At 43.7% G+C, this 22686-nt stretch overlaps 1 protein-coding gene across 1 annotated transcript in view; it reads right to left on the bottom strand.

Annotated features, from left to right (window-relative positions):
* Window positions 1–21790, bottom strand: part of LOC144805815 (uncharacterized) — an 80789-nt gene extending 58999 nt beyond the window's left edge. Inside the window, exons 1-2 of the mRNA XM_078672293.1 lie at window positions 21544–21790; window positions 20163–20324 (exon numbers count right to left, since the gene is read on the bottom strand). Of these exons, the coding sequence (XP_078528419.1) occupies window positions 20163–20324; window positions 21544–21790 (409 nt within the window). The remainder of the gene's footprint in view (window positions 1–20162; window positions 20325–21543) is intronic.
* Between the last annotated feature and the right edge of the window lie 896 nt (window positions 21791–22686).

Genomic DNA, 22686 nt, shown 5'->3' with positions numbered 1-22686 from the left:
AAACCCGGATTGCAACCTCTCCCTCCCTTCCCAAAATAACTGAAGGTTGGTCAGCCTTAGTGTGGGAACCTACCTGCGCAGACTGATTAACTGAGTATCAGCAGCATAAGCCAACGTCCTGCTCCTGAAAGATGTAATCAGATCTGACAAAGTACCGACATACATTAGAAAAATTGTAATAATGAAGAGCCACACTGCACTCCACAAAGAATGGCCATCTTTTCTTATCCTAAAGTGCAAGTGACAAAGTCTGAAAGCATTGTATGAGACTTGCGCTAGTCCAACAATATGCTGTCGTATGAGTTTCATGACGCTGGGTGAGCACTAGGTGGTCTACGGTTTAAAAAGTGGTGGAAAGATCCTGCAGGATCAGTGATACTGCCTTTCTCTCATCAAGTATGGTCCTCCTCTCAATCCAAGGCCAGGATGAGTGCAGTGTCTGTCCAGAAGCCCAGTCTTCAGTTTTTAAGGTGGTGGTAAGGCTCTTAAGGAGCTTGCATTTTTTACCTGTATTGTTGATTTCTTGTGCTATGACACATAATACTTCACACATTTTCTATCCGCGTTGCCTTTTTGCTTAGGAGAGCCTACCACAGGGAGGTCAAAGAACCCTAATGGAAAACTGTTAATCTTTGGGGACTGGCTTGGGAAACATAACTCAGAAGGTCATTTTCCCAAACTTGCTGTAAGCTTCCTTCGAAACGGTTGGTCTTGTTTCCTCACTCATTAGCTAGGAGCTTTGACAAAGTGAGACCTTTCATACATGCTGTCAAAAGTTTATTCTTTTCTTGTCATCTTCCTATCATGGTGACTGTAAAACAGGATTCATCTCTTTTGATTCTAAAGTGAGGAAATTGGTAAAAGATTGAAAGGTTGTGATCAGGCAGGCAGGAGCCAAACCAGAGAGAGCATGCTGAAAATATGGCAGTGGGCTGTCACAGCTCTAAGTGAGTCTGAAACTGTAAAATGTGTCAATGGGCTGCCAGCTGTAGCTGTTCTCAGTGGGTCCCAAACCTTATTCTGTATCAATGGGCAGTGAGCTGTAACACGCCGCAGCGGGTGCAATACTTTATTATGTATCAATGGACAGCGAGTTGTGACAGGTCTCATTGGGTCCCAAGCTGTAACATATATATCCATGGAGCTGTGTCTGTTCTCAGTGGGTCCTAAGCTCTAATGTCAATCAAGGGGCAGCGTGCTGCACAGGCTGCAGTTGGGCCCAAGCTGTAGTATGTAGAACTGTGCAGCGAGCTGTAACAGGTCACTGTGGATCTCAAGATATACCATGTATCAATGGGCAGCAAGCTGTAACAGGCCCCACTGGGTACGAAGATTTCATATGTATCAATGGGCAGCAAGCTGTAACAGGTCACTGTGAGTTTCAAGATATACCATGTATCAATGGGCAGCGGGCAGTAACTGTTCTCAGTGTGACCCAAGCTGTAGTATTTTTAACTGGGCATCGAGGTATAACGGGTTGCAGTGGGTCCCAAGCTTTATTATGTATTATTGGGCAGCAAGCTGTAACAGGCACCAGTGGGTACGAAGATTTAGTATGTATCGATGGTCAGTAAGCTGTAACAGGCCCCACTGGGTACGAAGCTTTCGTATGTATCAATGGGCAGCAAGCTGTAACAGGTCTCAATCGATCCCAAGCTATAATATGTATCGATAGGCAGTGAGCTGGTCAGAAGCAGTTATATGTGCCAATAGATTCAATCGATATTATGTCTAGTTGATAATAAAAACTCGATATTTTGACACTATACCCTAATGTCACAACGGGCTGGATGTATGAAAGCGTTTCCCATTCAGCATCAATGGGAAAACATGTTAGTACATATGGGTCTAAGTCGCACCAGATGAGTACCAGTGGCGGCTACTACCTGGAAGCAGTAGTGGCGCGGGGTGGGAGGATCGAGTTAAAAAAATGATCACTCACCTCCTGGCTGTCTGGCCGCCGCCGCCGCCTCTCTTGTGTCTTCTTCCTGGCTTCTTGGGGGAAACAGGAAGCAGGTAGCGCCAGGGCTCTCACGCTCCCCGCAGTCAATCACAAGGCTGCAATGCAGTGTTGTGATTAGTCTGAGTGCCGTGACACTGCGCTCATCCAGGGTCTGGAAGGGGTTGTCATTTTCTCCACGCAGGCTGTAATGCAGTCTGCATGGAGAACATGCTATGTGCGCATGACGGTTTGGAGGGCCCGTGAGGGCCGGCCAAACACTCATGCTCACATAGGGAGTGCAAACCACTCCTACCCGTGCTCTGAGAGCAGCCCGCCCCACAAAGACGCCGCAACAGGAACAAATACTATGATGATAACCTCAAGTTATTATCATTTTCTTTTTTTACACTGCATAAAGCAGTGGGGCGATGAGTCTCTGCCTTAGCGGAGGAACCACCACTGATGAGTACGTTACTCAAAGCGTTGCCTTTCACCCACCCATGCCACTCACCACACCCCAAGGGCCAGATGTACGACCCCTTTGCATTAGTGACTCGCAAATTGGAATAAATTGCGAGTTGCAATTTGCGAGTCCCTAATGCAAATGTACAACAGTGTCTGAGACACTGTTAGCGATGCCTAATGGGGTCGCAAATTGCATGCCTCATGCATATTCATGAGGCACTCGTAATTTGCGACCCCATTAGGAATCGCTGGTCCTCCCTTAAAGGAAAACGAGCTGCATTTTTTTTTTTTAAATGATACGTTTCCAGTTCATTTTTCAAGGGCCTGCCCTTACAAAATATTTTCCCATGCAATCTCAAAGGGTAAGAGATCCCCTGGGGACCTGTTTGCGAATGCTTAAAATTGCAAAACATTCATACCTCGGGCTGAGACTTGCTATTAGGAAGGGATGCCTTTGAAACGCCCCTTCCTAATAGCGAGTTGCAAATACTAATCAGCGAGCCCTTAGATATTTCTGCATATGTAAACGAGTCGCAAACCCATTTGCGCATGCAAAAATACGTCGTACTGTGATGTATTCCTATAGGTTCTGGATCGATCCCCCTATTCCTGACCCTATTCTGGTTAACAAGTTAACTAGCAGCCAGCCCATGATGCAGAAAACCCCCATGATGCAGGAACCGTTATCTGATAAAGCCACACTACGGCACAGGAACGTGTTATCTGATTAGGTCATAACGCTTGCCATCTAATTAGACAAGCGATAATCCTCCAGCCCCTGATAAGGCATACGGAGTTCTCAAAACAAATCAAACCTATGTCAACCTGGAAAAACCCTGCGGCCATTGTTTTGATTTCATCGAGAACTTCAGCAAAAGAATGTGCTAACGACCAAGTCGTATGACATCCTTATTGACGTATCTATGTCCATCCTTACGTCAATCTCGGCACCTTAAAGGTATAAATATTACCGATATTGCCCTATGCAAACACATGCGGTGGTGACGAGACGGAGCAGCCATACTTGCCGAAGCCCAGAGCAGAGCAGACCCCGCTGGCGCAGCCCCGCCTTCCTGACGCGCTGAGAGAAGCTGCTTTCTCCTGCCGAGAAAATCCAGCACCGGCGTTTCCGGGTAGCCCTCGCAGGCAGCCTGGAATATCGAGACCAGAGACAAGAGATACCATCCATCATTCATCCTAAATTCCAGGTACAGAACTGAATAACCCCTCGCAGAGAATTCTTTAGTCAGTCACTTGGCAAAACAAACTTAACTTAAACTGTAACTTTCTATTCCCGCCCACGTATTAGGCTTAGGTCAGGTACACGGGGTAGGCGTATTTAGAAACACCAGTTGAGTACGTTTAGTCAAATGTATATGTGTATAGATCTATTTTTTTCATTTTAAACCTTCATATGGCTTAGAAACCATATCCATGTTTTTACAGTATTATTTTATACTTCTGCTTTTAATGTATGCACTTTACTTAACTATAAGTATTGCAATAATATCGATCCATTTCTCTTGTACGAGAAAAGAGACTGATCAATAAATAACATCTTTTATTGAACACGCCCGTCTCTTCCTTTTCTCTACAATCTGATGAGACTAAGAATGCACGTACTGACTGAGTGAAATAAATTGCCTTTTGTTCACACGACTCTCGAGATACACTCTTGATTAGGGGAGAGCAAAGTTGTCATGTTCTATGGTTGTCAGAAACTAAATCCCTTCTTGTCTAATCAGGGAAGTTAATTCCTTCCTGAACATTCGAGAAAGTTTCTAGTGAACTCTGAGCTAAGCTGGCAAACCCAAAACTTTAAGTCTAATATCGACAGTAGTAGACCTAGTTAACGTCTGGTCTAGGCCTATACTATTGAAGGTATTATTCCAATGCGCAGAGCCTATTGGGATGATAGGAACTACACTACATGGCGCCCAACGCATTTGGAAAGGGCGATAAAACTAACGTAAGACATTTAGAGTAACTCAGTCGTTCTTTCTCACTCAGACCCCTTTTTCCCCATAATACTCCAAAGACGTCTGGAGTGGGTGAAAGGTAATATCCTCCAAAACCTCGCAGGAGGGAACTCCTATGTATGGTTCTTGGTTTAGTCAACGTTGAAGGATACACTGTTCCAAAATATTGTGCATCTAATTTTTGTTTCCATAAGAAACGTGATCTGCAAACAAAAGTAATAACCTTCCTGTCGGTAAAATGGTAGACAGTGATGATGAAAGAGAGGCAGTTAGATTAGCAACTGAACTCGCAGCAGCTGATGCTGCTATACAAGATGCAGACCAGGATATAATACTCATCCCGGTCATCAAAAGGAAATCTATAACCTTAAAACTTATAGAAAATGGACTGACACCTAGAGGTGGCACAGTCATATTCGTAATTGAGGCACACGAATATCGGCAGACAGAGGTATACTATTCATGGATAAATTTTCCAGCAGCAAATCCTGTAACAAAGTACTTCCACTATTACAAAATAGAGGAACCTCCTGAAACGTACACTCCTTTCGAGGAGGTGGAAGTACCACTCAAATTTCAAGAGCACCTGCTCTTATTTGATGGCGCCCTAAAACATAATAATCACATCACCAGGCTCGGTCCCTTAGGAAGACCAGGAGCAACGTGGCCGGTCCTAGCCGGATACACACCACATCCAGACATCGACGGGATGTCTGCACCACAGCTCTTAACACAGCTAAAACAATTAATAAAAATACATAGACAATTAGTCCAATATGTGATGCGGACTTCAACAATTCAACCAGCAATTAAAATTCCACAGCTGACCCCTCACCAGGGGAACACAAATAAAATTACACCACAGAACATACAGTCCTGCCTAGGTAAAGTACCGGCTAAACGGGAACAAATACCATTCTGCCTAGCACAGAAAATCACCCAAATAGAGGCGGTGTTTCCAGACACCACCCCGTTAGAAAAACACAGGATTCTGACTATCTGTCTTCCAATGGGAATCGCACCACACATTGAGGACTGTGACACTTGGGGTACAGTCTTTGCTTCCATCTACACAAAAACGCACGGTGTTCCATCCATTTTGGTAATACCAAATGTGCTAAAACAAATTCAAGATGAATACGGTCCGGAACCCGCTTTAACTCTTGGTATGAAATTACTAAAAGACTTCAAGCAGGTCTCGGCTATATTATTAGCTAACATAAAGGGAGAAGCAGCAAACGTGGCGATCCGCCAGAGGTTAAAAGAGACAGATATAGCAGACCAACCAGCTGAAATTGCCAGAATCATAGAAAAATCCTATGAGGAACTAGGTAGAGATAGTTTAGGTGGAATACCAGTAAAACCACAACTGATTGAAAATCCTGAAAAAATATTTTTTAATAATAATTTAACATCACAGAAAAAAAGCTGGGATGGAAACAAACAATCCAATCCTAAAGAAAAGAAATTCCAGTCCCGAGGAAGGTCTCCTAGGCGAAGAGAAAAATCTCCGAACCAAAGACATAGGTCACCCCAGAGTGACCCCTCTGTGAAAAGATATTACCTTAGAAATAGGGATAATATAAAAAAACCTGATAGATATCAAGACATTGATACACGTCCCTCTCAATCTTTTCAGACTTCCTCGCAGAAATCGGAAAGAAGAGGACGATCAGAACAAAGAGAAGAGCACGCCAAGTCCAAAGACAAGGAACCTGCTCAGCTAAAAAAGAAATTACAATTTCCAAAAAAGAAGGTAGCCAGCATTAAAATAGTTAACAATGCCGAGAATTCTGAGGACACAACTGAAAAACGGAGAATGGGTTCAGACAATGCTAGACAGCGCAGCAGAAGTGAGCATAGCTCGCAAAGTCCTTATGAATCATCTGGAGACAGTGGACACGAATGAATATCTTCAAGTGGAAACTGCAGACACCAGAGTTAGCAAACCTCACAAAATATATGAAATAACATTACGTATAGAGGGGGATAAGACTAGAAAAATAAGGGGACTATTTTGGGATAATCTCTCCAAGGGCTATGACATCCTTCTAGCTGAAAAAGACTGGCCACCAGAGTTTGTCAGGGATTGCCCTCATGGCGAAGAAATAATTATGCCTGCCTTCGCAAATCATATCCCAATTCATAAAAAATATACACTTGCTAGAAAGTGGGCAGTAGCTCTAGCTCCTGCTTTATATAAAAATCACGTAGGATGGGATGAGGACTCTCCTCCTCACAAAATCCAATTAAAATCACAACCTACTGCACAAAGGCAGTACCCAATTAAGCAAGAAGCTAAAAAACAGGTAAAAGAAATACTAGATCAGCTAGAATACCAGGGGGTGATTGAAACTTGCACCTCACAAATGAACAACCCTTTGTTTCCGGTCTCCAAACCAGACAATTCATATCGTCTAGTTTTGGATTACCGACACCTTAACTCATGTTGCAAAACTTTTGCAGTGCAAAACTCGCATAGTGCTTCACTAATGAATAACATAGTGCGCAAAAAATACAAAACAACCTTAGACATCTCTAATGGATTCTTTTGTCAAAACATAGCACCAGAGAGTAGATATTTGTCTGCGTTCTCAATAAATGGCACTCAAAAACAATTCTGTCGGTTAGCCCAGGGGTACAAGAACAGCCCGGGAGTATTCTCAGCGAGAGTAACAGAATTACTACAAATATATGATGACGAAGCATTATCTTATGTCGACGACATATACTTAACAGATGATGACTTGGATACTCACTTGAAAAGAGTGAACACCATAATACTTGGGTTCGCAGCAGAGGGTTACAAATTCAACTTTAAAAAATCCAGAATTGCCCATCTGACAGTCCTGTTCTTAGGATATGAATTATCAAGTGAAGGCAAAAGCCTGGCTGACACTTTCCTAGAGAAATGTGCCGTACTCCAAGCACCTAGAACACTAAAAAACCTACAGTCAATTCTAGGCTTCCTAAATTTCGGAAGAACATACATTGCAAATTACGCAGAAAGGGTCAAACCCCTTTATGATCTAATTAAACCAGATTTTAAAAGAACCAATTGGACTCAAATACACACAGAAATTCTGAGATCCTTACAAACAGACATGCTAATTAAAACAAAATTAGAAACACGTGATAACACACGCAATCTTGTGATTCGAGTCATCCCAGGAAGATGCGGATTGACATACCTGACCTCTAATGAGGGAGAAAAGGTACCAATTGCATTCAAATCACACTTGTACACTAAGGCTGAAATGAAATTCAGCCCAACGGAAAAAATTCTAACTGCAACACAGACAGCTATAGCAAAAGAACGAGCCCTGGCACAAGGTAAACGAATAATAATCGTGACACCGATACCAGCCCTAGAGGCTGTAACAAAAGCAAGCATTCCGAATGCTAAAGCGCTCCATCCGAGATGGATACAATGGGCTAATTCTCTTGCTGCAACAGACGTGGCATATGAATTTGATCCTAACTTAAAAACACAAGAATTTCTCCAATATGAATTTGAATGTCCTCCGCCGACTGAAATTCTGCCTCTAGAACATTACGGCTGTATAATATATACAGACGGATCAGCACAACCCGCAGTGGGGGGTAAACAAGCTTACAGTGCTGCGTGCGCGATTGTTAAAGGTTGCTGGCACGAAGGGAAATTTATACCAGCTGTAACTAAAACACAATCTCTAGGAGATTGTACAGCTCAGCGAGCTGAACTACTGGCATTCAAGATGGCGCCTGAAAATACCGATCGAGAATTCCCCACACTAATAGTGTGCGATTCGTATTATTGCGTTCAGTCTTACAATGAATACTTGCAGATCTGGCTTCAGAATGGTTTTAAAGATGCAAAAGGAGGCACAATCAAGCATAAAATGCTCTGGGAACAAGTAGTTCTTTTACAAAAAGAACTACCAAAGACTCACGTGATACATACACTGAGTCATCAACGTGATGGCGTTCACGTTGCAGGGAATTCATTGGCTGATGAGGCCGCGAAGGCAGCTGTGCAAACGGCTTCCGTAGCTGCTATCACACGGTCAAAAACAAAATTAGACAGCGAAATATTACAAGCTGTCAGCGCTACAGAAAAGGAATCGATAGAAACACTCCCGAAAGGCTTTCCTATAAAATACTCATACATAACTGATGCAAACAATGTTCCTTTTGCTCGAATCCCTGGAGTGGGGGATAGGGCAATTCCAAACATGGAACATAGGTTAGGACTGATAATAGCGGCACACGAAGGGCTTGCTTCTATACATGCTGGCGTCTCAGCCACAGTATCATTATTAAAACAGAGATACTGGTGGCCACAAATGAGAAGACAAACAAGGAATTATGTTTTAGAATGTGAGATATGTCAAAAAATGAAAGTATCAACGGTGAGACGTCCAGCGCAGACGCCCATTCTAATCTCGGATAAACCATTAGCCTGTGTTTACCTAGACCACTGTGGTCCCTTACAAAGGGATGGTAACTATAAATATATCTTGGTTGCAGTGGACTCATGTACGAGATTCATATGGATGTGGCCCCACATGCATAAGAATTGGTACAATAATGCATACGAATCTTAGCTAGAATCTGCAATTGAAATTAAGTCTTTAACTTATATGCTTCAAGAATTATAGGGCACATTCTGCTATGTATAATATCCTATCCATTTCAATGGGACGACCAGATGGCCGCAAATTGAAAATCGCGTCGTATGGATTCATATTGCGTTGTATGTACCTTACGTGTAAGCCACATGCATTTAAAATGACACAATGTAGTAGGGTATGCTATAGAATGTGTTGCAGTTGGAAATCAAGCTCTATCTAGTATGGATCATGACTGATGACACAATATACGTGACTCATTTTGCAAAAAATGGAGGCAAATTTTATAAAACATGCGTTTAATCACTGAATGATTCTCACCACTTCTAAGCATGGCACAGGCATGACAATGACCACAGGGCAGTGGCATGATGGTAACTGTATGCTGCACTCAGAATTATGGATCCAGATTGTATGGTTTTAGAATTATGGGCCACAACGTAAGGCATATTTTTTCACACGTGACGTTATTGAAAAACATCATACATTCAACTTCACATTTTGTAGCCAAAAGCATAAAGTGTTCTTCAACACACATGAAAGTGAAAAATAAAAACTTTTCCTGAAGATTACAATTGATTTGTACCTTGTCCCTATAAGCCACAAATATGAGAGTTACCACTATAAAGTGTAGATGTCTTAGCTACATACTGTGATTGAAATTAGGTCAGTACCTCATATGGTTCAAGATTTATAGTGCACCACATACTATGTAATATATCCTATCCATTTCAATGGGTGACCAGATGGCCGCAAATTAAAAATCGCCTCGTATGGATTCAAATTGCTTTGTATGCACCTTGTGTGTGAGCCACATGCATATAAAATGGCACACTGTAGTAGGCTATGTTATAGAATGTGTTGCAGTTGGAAATCAAGCTCTATCTAATATGGATCTTGACTGATGACATAACATACGTGACACATTTTGCAAAAGCTGGAGGAATTTTTTTTTAAATATGTGTTTAATCGCTGAAAGATTCACACCACTTTGAAGCTTTCCACATGCATGAAAATGAACACAGGACAGTGGCATCATGTTAGCTTAATGCTGCACTTCCAATTATGGATCCAGATTGTATGGTTTTAGAAGTATGGGACAAAATGTAAGGCATACTTTTTCGTACATGCGACGGTATTGAAAAACGTCATACATTCAACCTCAAATTTTGACAACTTTACAATACGCCACACACATAATAATTCACATGGGTAAGATGCACATCACTAGGAACAAAGTGCTGTTTAAAATATGTCTCTATAATGTACAGACTATGAATTATAGCCAAAAGTATAAAGTGTTCTACAACACACATGAAAGTGAAAAATAAAAACTTACCTGAAGGTTGCACTTGATTTGTACCTTGTCCCTATAAGCCACAACCATGAGAGTTACCACTATGAATTGTAAATGTCTTAGCTACATACTGCAATTGAAATTAAGTCAGTACATCGTATGCTTCAAGAAATAGAGTGCACTACATCCTCTGTAGTATATCCTATCCATTTCAAAGGGTGACCAGATGGCCGCAAATTAAAAATTGCCTCGTATGGATTCAAATTGCTTTGTATGACTGTTTTCAGGTCCCTGTAGCCAACAGGACCCCATAATATATCTCAGATGATATAACAAGAGTGGCTAGGGCTCATTTCCAGCCTCCAGGTACATGTCTGACTCCTATTTGTGACATTTCGAGGTGTTTGGGATCAAACTCATTTTTCCCAATATAGGCCATAGAGCTCAGAGTCACATCACATTGAGCTCAGAGTCACATCAAATTTCTAGTTCTGGACCTAAGGACCCCTTAGTATACCTCAGATGACATACCAGGAGTGTCTAAGACCCATTTCTGGCCTCCAGGGATGACTTTTTGAAGTTTTGGGGTTTAAGGGGGCATAGTCACTTCTTCCATCCAGGCTACGTTGCTCAAAATCGGGTACGATGTCAGGTTCTTCCCTTGGCTGGAAGCTGAAAAAAAAACTTCAGATAATAGCAAAGGTAGATAGATCAAATGAAAGCATCAGATCTGAGCTTTCTAACAAGTATATTTAGGTCATGGGTACTCACAAAGTGACTGTGATATCCATTCTGAGCTATTTGGAAAATTAGCAAATCTTGTCAAAAAAACTTTTTTTGACGATTTTTGCTAATTTTCGGTATCAACCCTCATGACTGTTTTCGGGTCCCTGTAGCCACCAGGACCCCATAATATATCTCAGATGATATAACAAGAGTGGCTAGGGCTCATTTCCAGCCTCCAGGTACATGTCTGACTCCTATTTGTGACATTTCGAGGTGTTTGGGGTCAAACTCATTTTTTCCATTATAGGCCATATAGCTCAGAGTCACATCACATTGAGCTCAGAGTCACATCAAATTTTAAGTTCTGGACCTAAGGACCCCTTAGTATACCTCATATGACATACCAGGAGTGTCTAAGACCCATTTCTGGCCTCCAGGGATGACTTTTTGAAGTTTTGGGGTTTAAGGGGGCAAAGTCACTTCTTCCATCCAGCCTAAGGTGCTCAAAATCGGGTACAATGTCAGGTTTTTCCCATGGCTGGAAGCTGAAAAAAAAACTTCAGATAATAGCAAAGGTAGATAGATCAAATGAAAGCATCAGATCTGAGCTTTCTAACAAGTATATTTAGGTCCTGGGTACTCACAAAGTGACTGCGATATCCATTCTGAGCTATTTGGAAAATTAGCAAATCTTGTCAAAAAAACTTTTTTTGACGATTTTTGCTAATTTTCGGTATCAACCCTCATGACTGTTTTCAGGTCCCTGTAGCCACCAGGACCCCATAATATATCTCAGATTATATAACAAGAGTGGCTAGGGCTCATTTCCAGCCTCCAGGTACATGTCTGACTCCTATTTGTGACATTTTGAGGTGTTTGGTGTCAAATTCTTTTTTTTCCATTATAGCTCCTAGATATCAGAGTCACATCAGATATCTAGTTCTGGACCCAAGAAGACCATAGTATACCTCAGATGACATACCAAGAGTGTCTAAGACCCATTTCTGGCCTCCAGGGGTGACTTTTTGAAGTTTTTGGGTTTAAGGGGGCAAAGTGACTTTTTCCACCAAGCCCAATGTTCTCAAAATCGGGTACGATATCAGGTGTTTCCCTTGGCTGGTAGCGGATTTTTTTTTTTTATATAATATCAAAGTTATATATATCACATGAAAGCATCAGAGCTGACCTTTCTAACAAGTGTATTCGTATCTTGCGCACTCAAACAGTGTCTCTGATATCCATTCTGAGCTATTTGGAAAATTAGCAAATCTTGTCAAAAAAAAATTTGGGATGATTTTTGCTAATTTTCAGTATCAACCCACCTGACTGTTTTTGGGTCCCTGTGGCCACCAGGACCCTATATTATATCTCAGGTGATATAGCAAGAGTGTCTAGGGCTCATGTCCAGCCTCCAGGTACATGTCTGAGTCCTATTTCAGACATTTTGAGGTGTTTGGTGTCAAATTAATTTTTTCCATTATAGGCCTTAGATATCAGAGTCACATCACATTTCTAGTTCTGGACCCAAGAACACCATAGTATACCTCAGATGACATACCAAGAGTGTCTAAGACCCATTTCTGGCCTCCAGGGGTGACTTTTTGAAGTTTTTGGGTTTAAGGGGGCAAAGTCACTTTTTCCACCCGAGGTCGTGGAACTCGGAGCTGGGTAAAAGTTTAGCTTGAGTGCCCTCCCCATGGAGGTCAAAAATGTTATTGCATCAAAATCATTTAAAAACTATATAGGTGTAATTGTAGTGCCCTGAATTCTATATGGCTGCATTTGCACCGTTCTAGGTATTTACAAAATGAATTTCTAACACTTTTGAAGTCTCCATGAAGTGAAAAATGACCAAGTCCAAAAACTTCACTGGTGCATCAAAGTGGTCAAAAAAGGTCAACATTGGGTTAAAATTAACAAAACATAGTGCTGCAGTGGTCCAATAGCAGGCTAAAGACATAATGAATGACACAGAATGAACAGTTTTACTAAACACTTTGAAAATTCGATTTTCAATTTCAGGGGGACAAGGTCATGGAAGTCATGGAACTCCGAGCTGGGTAAAAGTTCAGCTTAAGGGCCCTCCCCATGGAGGTCAAAAATTTTATTACATCAAAATCTTTTAAAAACTATATAGGTGTAATTGCAGTGTCCTGAATGCTATGTAACTGCATTTGCACTGTTCTGTGTGCCTCCAAAATGAATTTCTAACACTTTTGAAGTCTCCATGAAGCAAAAAGTGACTAAGTCCAAAGACCATTTGGAGCATCAAAGTGTTCAAAAACGGTCAAAAATGCTTAAAAACGAAAAAAAACAAGTGCTACAGTGGCCCAATAGCATGCTAAACACACAATGAATGACACAGAATGAATAGTTGTACACATTACTTTGAAAATGCAATTTTAAATTTCAGGGGGACAAGGTCACGAAAGTCATGGAACTCCTTGCGGGGTAAAAGTTCAACCTTTCCCCCCTTATGGAGGTCAAAATTTTAATACATCAAAATCATTTAAAAACTATATAGGTGTGATTGCAGTGTCTTGGATACATCCCACATGAATTCTAAACACATTAGGAGCATCTCTGATCAAAATAACCATAAAAATCCCAAAGCTGCATCAGTGCTTCAAAGTGCTCCAAATCGGTCAAAAATGGACGAAAATGAAAAATATTCTCCATATCTGAGTTTTTATAACATTCCTTAGATAATGTATATCTTGAATTAGTTTTTAATCCTTTTATTAAAAAGTTTCTTTTCTATGCTGCACTGGTACAACGACTCCCTGAAAACTCTCAAATCAGCCTGTAAACAGGCTGAGAGGAAGTGGAGACATGGATACTGTGATAACAACAAAATCCTCTGGAAAAATAAGCTTCGTGAATATAAATCTGCGATGATAGAAAGCAAATCAGCTTACTACTGCTCTACCATTGTCAACGCAGCCAATAGTTCAAAAAGCATCTTCCAGATCTTGGAGAACCTGCTACACCCTAACTGTATCAAAAAAACTATTCCCCCATCTCAGACTCTCTGCGACAATTTGGCGCAGTTCTTCACAGATAAAATTGAGACCATCATTTACAACCTAGCAGCCCCCCCATCGGAAATTATTTTATCTTCCCCCGGTGCTGCCGCCCCTAATCTATACTCTCCTAGTTCAGCACGCTCTCCTACGGAAAGTCTTCTGGCCTTTCCACAGATCTCCGAAGCAGACTTTGAGAGACTGGCACTAGGCATCACTTCTGGATCCCCTCTTGACCCTCTGCCTCCGAAAACATGGAAAGTATGCAGGAGTGAGCTATTCCACACTCTTTGGAAGATTTGTAATCAATCTCTCTGCTGTGGTCTCGTCCCCAACCCCTGGAAGCAAGCTCTCATCACCCCGCTACTAAAAAAAACATCTCTGAATCCAGATTGCCTTTCCAACTTTCGACCCATATCTCTTCTGCCCTTCCCAGTGAAAGTGGTGGAACGATGGGTCAGCACCTGCCTATCAACTCATCTGGAGCAGAATCACGTTCTGGACGACTTCCAATTTGGATTTCGTCCAGCCCATGGCACAGAAACAGCAGTGCTTACTGCCATGGAAGAACTTCGAGTGCGTGCAGACAGGGGCCAAGCCGTGGCCTTGATTCTATTGGACCTGTCTGCCGCATTCGATACTGTCAACCACGTGATCCTGCTAGAGAGGCTGAGAGATGTTGGGGTCAACGGCACAGCTCTACTCTGGTTCCACTCTTATCTCAGAGACAGGAAACAAGCTGTATCCCTTCCCCCCTACCAATCCGCCTTCTCCCCAGTCCCTCACGGTGTTCCCCAGGGCTCCTCCATCAGCCCCATCCTTTTCAATGTTTATTTAAAGCCACTGGTCACTTTAATCAGATCCTACAATTTGACCACAGTAAACTACGCGGACGACACCCAGCTCATTCTCTCCTGGGAGGGGGAAGGCTCCATCCCCTTAGAAGCCTTCCACGACTGCCTGAGAGATACTGCAGGCTGGTTACACTGCAACTCCCTTCAATGTATTTCCTCCAAAACCGAGGTTCTGTTCTGTCCCGCGAGCCGAATACCTCGCCTCCTGCCTGTAGAGTTCTGGCCCCCGGAAAACCCGGATAACCCGCCACCTGTTGCCAGTGTCCGCAATCTGGGCGTCTTGCTAAACACCAAACTCAGCATGGAAACACAGGTAACCAGAACAGTCGCTACCTGCTCGGCTCTTATGCGATCATTACGCAAAATTCTGCCACTATTACCACCTCCGGCACGAGCTCTGATAGTTAGGTGCACTATTCTCAGTCGTATCGACTACTGCAATGCCCTCCTGCTCGAATCTCCTCGGGTACTGTTGGACAGACTCCAACGAGTCCAGTCGGGAGCAGCCAAACTGGCACTTGGATGGACTAGGAGATCCTCGGCTACTGCTGCGTTAGCCGAGCTACACTGGCTCCCCCTGAAGCAACGCATAGCTTTTAAAGTCCTCTGCATGGTCTTCAAGGCAGTACACGGATCAGGACCTAGACCCCTACAACACATGTTTTCCTGGTATATTCCAACGAGAACTCTACGATCCTCGACCGCCTGTCTTGTAAGAGTACCGAGATTTAAGAAGGCCAGAATCGGGGGAAGATCGTTCAGAGTGGCTGCCGCTAAGCTCTGGAACAGTCTTCCCGCCGATATACGCCAAATCACACAGCTCCTACCTTTCAGGAGACGGATAAAAACATGGCTCTTCCCTTAATCTCCCCCTCCACTGCCACCCCCCCTTATTCCAACTCCCCTGCTTTCAACTCTAGGAGTATGCTTCTTCAGCGCCAGGATACCTGCCAGGTGACAGCTGCGCTCTACAAATGTTTTAAATAAAAAAAAAAATAATAAAGTAAAGGTAACAAAGCTCTGAGGGAAGAGGGGAGAGATCCAGGTGGGGAGCTAATTTCTGAAAAGATATGTTTTTAGCTCTTTACGGAAGGATGAAAGGACAGGGTTGGACCTTAGTGAGAGGGGAAGGGAGTTACATAATTTAGCAGCGTTGAGCGTGAAGGACCTGCCTCCTGCTCTGGACCTTTTGACTCTGGGAACTACAGCAAGGAATGCGTTCTCTGAGCGAAGTGACTTACCGGGACAGTAGGGAGTGAGAAGTGTGTGATTAATCTCAGGTCTGGCTCTGCGAAAGGCTTGGTGCGATATGCACAGAGTTTTAAATTTTATTCTATCCCTGACCGGGTGCCAGTGCAGTGACCTGATCCCTGGCTTAGCTGATTCTCTGCGTGGGATTTGGAGTAGCGTGCGAGCTGCACAGTTCTGTGTGCGCTGAAGTTTCTGTAGCACGTATTCAGGGGCTCCTAAGTAAAGGGCATTGTTGAAGTCGAGCCGAGATTGGATGAGGCCCTGAATAACAACCTGTTTAGCTTCTAGGGGCAGAATAGGCAGGATTTTTCTCAGCATTCGGATGATCCCGAAGCAAGTTGCTGCTGTTTTAGTTGCCTGTGTATTGAAAGTGAGGGTTTTGTCCAGCCAGACTCCCAGACTTTTAATGTCCTCCTTCGGGGATGGGGGAGGACCCAAACTGGGAGGCCATAGCTGGTCCATGGGGGTGAGAATAGGGGGGCCAAGGAGCATTATCTCGGTCTTATCGCCATTGAGTTTTAATGAGGATGCTGTCATCCATCTCCTGACGGCCTCCATGCATGCTGCTAGGTTGATTTGGGGAAGCCTGCTGTTCTTCTGTGCCAGAGAGACCACCAGCTGAGTGTCGTCCGCATACGAGATGATCTTGATACCGTATTTTCGGACAACCTCAGCCAGCGGCCTCATGTACACGTTGAACAGCGTAGGGCTTATGGAGGAGCCTTGGGGTACCCCGCAGTTTAGAGGTCTGCTAGTGGAGCAGGAGTCGCCATCAAAGATCTGGAAGGTCTTAGGAGATAACAACACTTCCTGCGTACTAGACTTAGGTTAGGTACATTGGGGTAGGCGTATTTAGAAGCACCAGTTGAGTATTTTTAGTCAATGTTATTTATGTATATATTTTTATATGGCTTAGAAACCATACAATGCTTTTACAGTATTATTTTATAATACTATTCTCGCTGTACGCATTATACTTTGCAGTGTGCTTAACGATTGTAGCAGTTCACTTGTCTTTTATGAGAAAGAAGACTGTTCAATAAACCTTTTTATTGAAAATGCCTGTCTCTATTTCTCTAAAAACTCTGTTGAAACGAAGCATGCACAATTGACTTAATGAAATACTTATCTATTGTTTCCGCGACTCCAGAGATATATTTCTTATTCTTGGGAAACAAAGTTGTCATGTTTATGCGGTTGTCAGAAACAAATCCCTTCTTGTGAATTCGAGAAAGTTTCTAGTGACCTCTGAGATAGCTGGCACTCACTTTTAAGTTTAGTATATTCCATAGACACCTAGTTGACCTCAGTCCTACGTCTAATCTATAGGATATATTATTCCAATGCGCAGAGCCTATTGGGAAGATAGGAACTATAGGGATCAAACTCCTAGATATTACATCTTCGCTTGGCCTGGCTCCGTTTGTGCTAGGGCCTACTCACGAGAAAGGGCATACCCTCGACCAGGTGTTCTCTTCTGTCCCTATTGTTGACATCGTTGCACGGCCGGTGCTCTGGTCGGATCATTGGCTGATTGGGTTTTCTGTGTTGGAAATCGGGCGATCTGGTATCTGTGCCCCTGCAGTGCCCAGAGCTGCCTCAAGAGCTTTGCACAGAGTGACGCCTGCCATGTTGGAGCAGGCGCTCATGGAACATCCGTGTTCTCTTTCGGGCGACCCGGAAAGAGACACCGAGGCCCTGCAGCGATGGTTGACGGAGAGGTTAGATACTCTCGCCTCAAGGGTAACCCCCCGGTCCACCGCGATACGGCAATCTGCGCCATGGTTCACCGAGGCGCTGCATCTGGCTCGCAGCCATTGTAAGGTTGCTGAGCGGGCTTGGCGCCTTCAGTATGATTCGGAGGCTAAACTCGCCTATAGGTCTATGGTGAAGGCCTATCACCGGGATATCCTTGGCGCCAAGCGGGACTATCTTGCTAGGAGGATTGAGGCATCGGTGAACTCCTGCAAGGAGATCTTCACGATAGTGAAGGAGTTCACGTCCCCGACCTCTTATTCACCCCCGCCTGTATCACCTGAGGCGTGGGCGTGTGATCTTGCCACCTTTTTCACCAACAAGATTAAGGCAATTCAGGCCTCCCTCTCGGAGAGCTTGATGGAGGATGGTTGCGGCTCTGGGGTAGGACCTGGAACTTCGCCCGTGTCCACGGCAGTACTGGTTGACTTTCCACCTGTCTCCAGTGACATGTCTCGGACTCTGCTGGCCAGCCTTAAATCTGGCTCACCACTGGACCCCTGCCCCGCCAAATTCTTGGCGGGGATGGCGGCAGTGGTGAATCCCTTGGTCAACCCGATCCTCAACGCCTCCTTGCGGGAGGGGATTGTTCCTCGCACCTGGAAAAGGGCGATGGTGATCCCTCTCCTGAAAAAGCCTGGTCTTGATGCCGAGGTATTGGCCAATTATAGGCCAATTTCACTTCTCCCGGCTTTGGCTAAGATCACGGAGAAACATGTCCATGGTGTCTTGTCGAGCTTTCTCGAAACCAACAATTTGCTCCATCCATCCCAATCCGGTTTCCGTCCGAATTTCAGTACGGAAACAGCGTTGGTGGAGGTCTCCGAGATCATCAGGGAGACCTTGGATGTGGGTGGCAAGGCCATGCAAGTCATGTTGGACCTGTCGGCGGCCTTCGACACCGTCCCCCATGAGGCGCTTCTCGCCAGGCTTTATGACATCGGCCTAAGAGGGACGGTGTTCAGATGGTTTACATCTTTTCTGGAAGACCACCGCCAGACGGTCTGGGTTTCCCAGAGCTCTGCCGAGATGCCGCCATTGGGAGTTGGGGTTCCACAGGGATCTGTGTTGAGCCCGACATTGTTCAACATCTTTATGTCCCCTCTGGCGGCTGCGGTGGAGGCCTGTGGAGCCCAGATCGTGTCCTACGCCGACGACACGCAACTCCTCTTCACTTGTGGCAAAGATCAGCCATTTGATGGGGAGAGAATTCGGGACTGTCTGGATATGGTCTTCGGCTGGTTCCAGCGTAATAGCCTGAAGGCCAACTCCAGCAAGTCGGAGGTTTTATTCTTCGGCTGTGACATCGATCCCGAATGGCGGCAGTGGTGGCCGGCTGCAATGTGCCCTCCGGCGCAGTCCTCCCAGGTCGCCAAGAACCTCGGTGTTAGGCTTGACAACAAGCTCTCTTTGAGAGCGCATGTTCTCGGCCTGTCCGGCACTTGCTTCGGTGTTCTAAAAATGCTCCGCAAGTTTCTTCCTTTACTATCTGCGGAGCACAGACGGATAACAGTGCAGGGGCTAATCGGATCCAGGCTGGATTATGCCAATGCCCTCTTTTTAGGCCTACCGGACTATCTGGTCCAGCGCCTGCAGGTGGCACAGAACTCCGCAGCCCGTGCGATCTTTGGTCTGCATAGACGAACACGGGCTTCTGGGCTGCTGCAGACGCTGCATTGGTTGCCAATCCGGAAACGGATTATGTTTAAATCCCTGACGCTGGTACACAAAGCTCTCTTTGGGTCAGGTGCGGGATATTTGCAGAAGAGATTGGCCTTTTACCGTCCTACACGCTCTCTGCGTTCTGAATCCCTTTTTACTGTGGTGGTCCCACGGGTGAGGAAGGCCCGTACGGGGGGGGCGCTCTTTTAGACTCAAGGCCTCCAAGTTGTGGAACTCACTTCCATTGGCACTTCGCAGCACTTCCAATCTGCTTCAATTTAGAAGGAATCTGAAAACTTGGCTTTTTAATCTTTCTGTTTAGGTGGATCTTTCTTTCTTCCTGCTTCTGGGATCTGTTATTCATGTTATGTTTTTACACTGTAGCTGACTGTGGAAAGCGCCGGGACACTCTTTTAGAGTAGCCGTGCGCTATACAAACGCATTTTAACATAACATAACAACATAACTACACTACACCAGGTGCTCCCATCTTCCAGCTCGACGGAATTTTTGTTGACTCTTTTTATTCTTAAAGGTTTAGAAAAGGAGGATATTCTGGCTCGAGAAATGTTAGGTTCTTTAATGATTACCCACTGACCTTCTTGCCAACTCTTGTTGACTGTACCCCATTTCTGGTAATATCTAGATTTGTATTCTAATTGATGCTTCTCTACTTCTCCTAGAACAGATTTCCTGTCTACCCAGACCGGACATCCTCCATTGAGCCAGTTGGGTGTGCGTTTGGAACCTGGGTTACGCCCTTTAAGAGAGGCAAAAGGAGTAATTCCAGTGACAGCATTTGGTGTGATGTGATATGATCAGAACATCTTTCTTATGGCTTCTTCCACTGGTTCATGGGATGCTAAGGCTAATTGTATGGTGTCCTTCATCATCGTATTAGCTCTTTCTACCAATCCGTTGGCTTTTGGACAGTAGAACGGAGATTTGAGGTGGGTCATGGATAAGATAGTCATAAACTGTTTCATTTCTTCGGAAGTGAATTGAACTCCATTGTCTGTAATGAGTGTACTCGGTATGCCCTCTTTGGAGAAGGTGTCTCTGAGGAATTCAATCAATGAAGATGTGGTGATATTAGTGACCATTTCTGTAGTTATCAAGTGGGAATGATGATAAGTAAAAACATGTACCTTTGTGAGTAGCTGAGTAAATTCAGTGGACCAAATAATGTCAGGCCTAATTTGTCCCAAGGTTTGGTGAGAATGGATACAGGAATTAGTGGGGATTTGCGGATAACTTTGGCTTTATCACTGGTCCCACATTCAAGACAGTCTCTAACTCTTTCCTCTACCATGGAATCCATTTTTGGAAACCAATAGCTTTGTCTGATTTTGCTCTTTGTCAAGTTTCTGCCTGGATGACCTTCGTGTGCGATTTGGATAATGTGCTCATACATTTTTTCTGAAGGTATGACCCTTTAACCTCGATAGATGTGGTCATTTATGACAGATAGCTTATTCTTCACCACCCAGAAGGGCTCATCGGGGGTGAGACGACCAGGCTGCTGGGTGCAGGCTATTCTTGCGGGGACGCTGCGCAGGGGCTCAGGGTGCAGGCCTATGCTTGCAGGGTTCTGAGGGAAAGAGACAGGCCACGCCACGAGGCCGGGTCCAACAACGTGGATGTGTCCTTGAAGTCAATGTGCATAAACAGCATGCCAACTAGGGGAATGGGGTCCTAATTGTATCCGCCTGGAATGATATAAGGAGACAGTAAAGTGTATTCCTTGCTTCTTGAATTGATATTAAAGGTGGCTTCATTGATGAGGGTATATGGAGAACAAGAATCGGCGAATACCAATTACGGAACATTATTAGTACACCCAGCTTGTTTGGATACTTGGAAAACAATGTCTTTATTGTGAATTGGATCACTTGTCATCATATGAGTAACTTTTTTCTTAAATGCTTTGCAAACTTTGGAGAAATGCCCTCTTTTATTGCATTAACTACACGTAATACTTCTGGCTGGATAATTCACATTGTTTGCCAAGTGATTAGGATTCCCACTTCTATAACACCTAACTTTGTATTCATTGGAATGTTGATTCTCTGTCTCCGTAGGTGAAGATTTGAGTTTAGAGTCTTTTGTAGAGGAGGGTTTAGAGTCCTTTGTGGAGATTTTATTTATTTCATCGTCCACAACTTCTTTGATCTCATTCATGCAGAAGGCAGTATGTTCTATGCTCTTTGCTATATCAATGTACATCTAACTAGTGGATCCCTAATAAGAGATTCTGTTAAAATGCCCAAATCACAAGTTGAGGCTAATCCCCTCAGGACGGCAATGTAATTATTCCCCCGCTCATTTTTGCCTTTTGTCCTAGAAAAGAATTTGTGATGTTCCAAGACAATGTTGATTTTTTTCTCCAAATTGCGTTTCTAGTTTCTTAAGGCTGATTTGATAAACATCATGCTGTGCATCCCCTTCACCTTCCTCGTTAGGATTTACATTTTCAATTATAGAATCAGGAAGATCATGAAATATTTCTCTGCCATGTTTTCCTAAATTGTGTAAGAGGATATGTTGCCTGCATACTGCAGAAAAATCTGTAAACTCCTATAGCAATCAAATATGATTCAAATTGGTTAACCCATTTCTTCCATGGTATAAGTGGTTCTCCTTCTTCATTAAGAAATGGGGGGAGGGGGGATTGAGACATTGCAAAAGCAGCCAAAATGGTGCGTGGGTAGAGATGGGGGAAAAGTAAAAGAAAAGAAAGAGGAGAAAGACAGAGAGAAAGAGTGAAGCTACAAATAGTGGTAAGTGAAAATGTAGGAACAGAGAAGTATGGAGAAACACTGCAAAAATAGTGCTAACGATATCAATATAAATTATGTGATTTGTAATAAATGTAAAGTAGTGCTGTATCTTGTAGAAAATTAAGTAACATATGGCATTATACACATTTCAATACACATGGAGAATGGAAACCGTCCCCCTAATACATAGTACTGACAGATATTATGTGTTTCATAAGAATTGTAAAGTGAACCAAATAACAATAAGACTAAAATGAAAGTTCGAAGCTGTGCTTGTCAGCCATTTAACCAGAAGCAGGTTGTGAAAATGTTCCTAAATTAGATTAATGAGGGTTATTTGTA

Source organism: Lissotriton helveticus (assembly GCF_964261635.1).
Source record: "Lissotriton helveticus chromosome 1_1 unlocalized genomic scaffold, aLisHel1.1 SUPER_1_unloc_27, whole genome shotgun sequence".
Taxonomy (NCBI): Eukaryota; Metazoa; Chordata; class Amphibia; order Caudata; family Salamandridae; genus Lissotriton; species Lissotriton helveticus.
The sequence above is the reverse complement of the archived record's forward strand: the minus strand, read 5'-3'. Positions and strand labels throughout refer to the sequence as shown.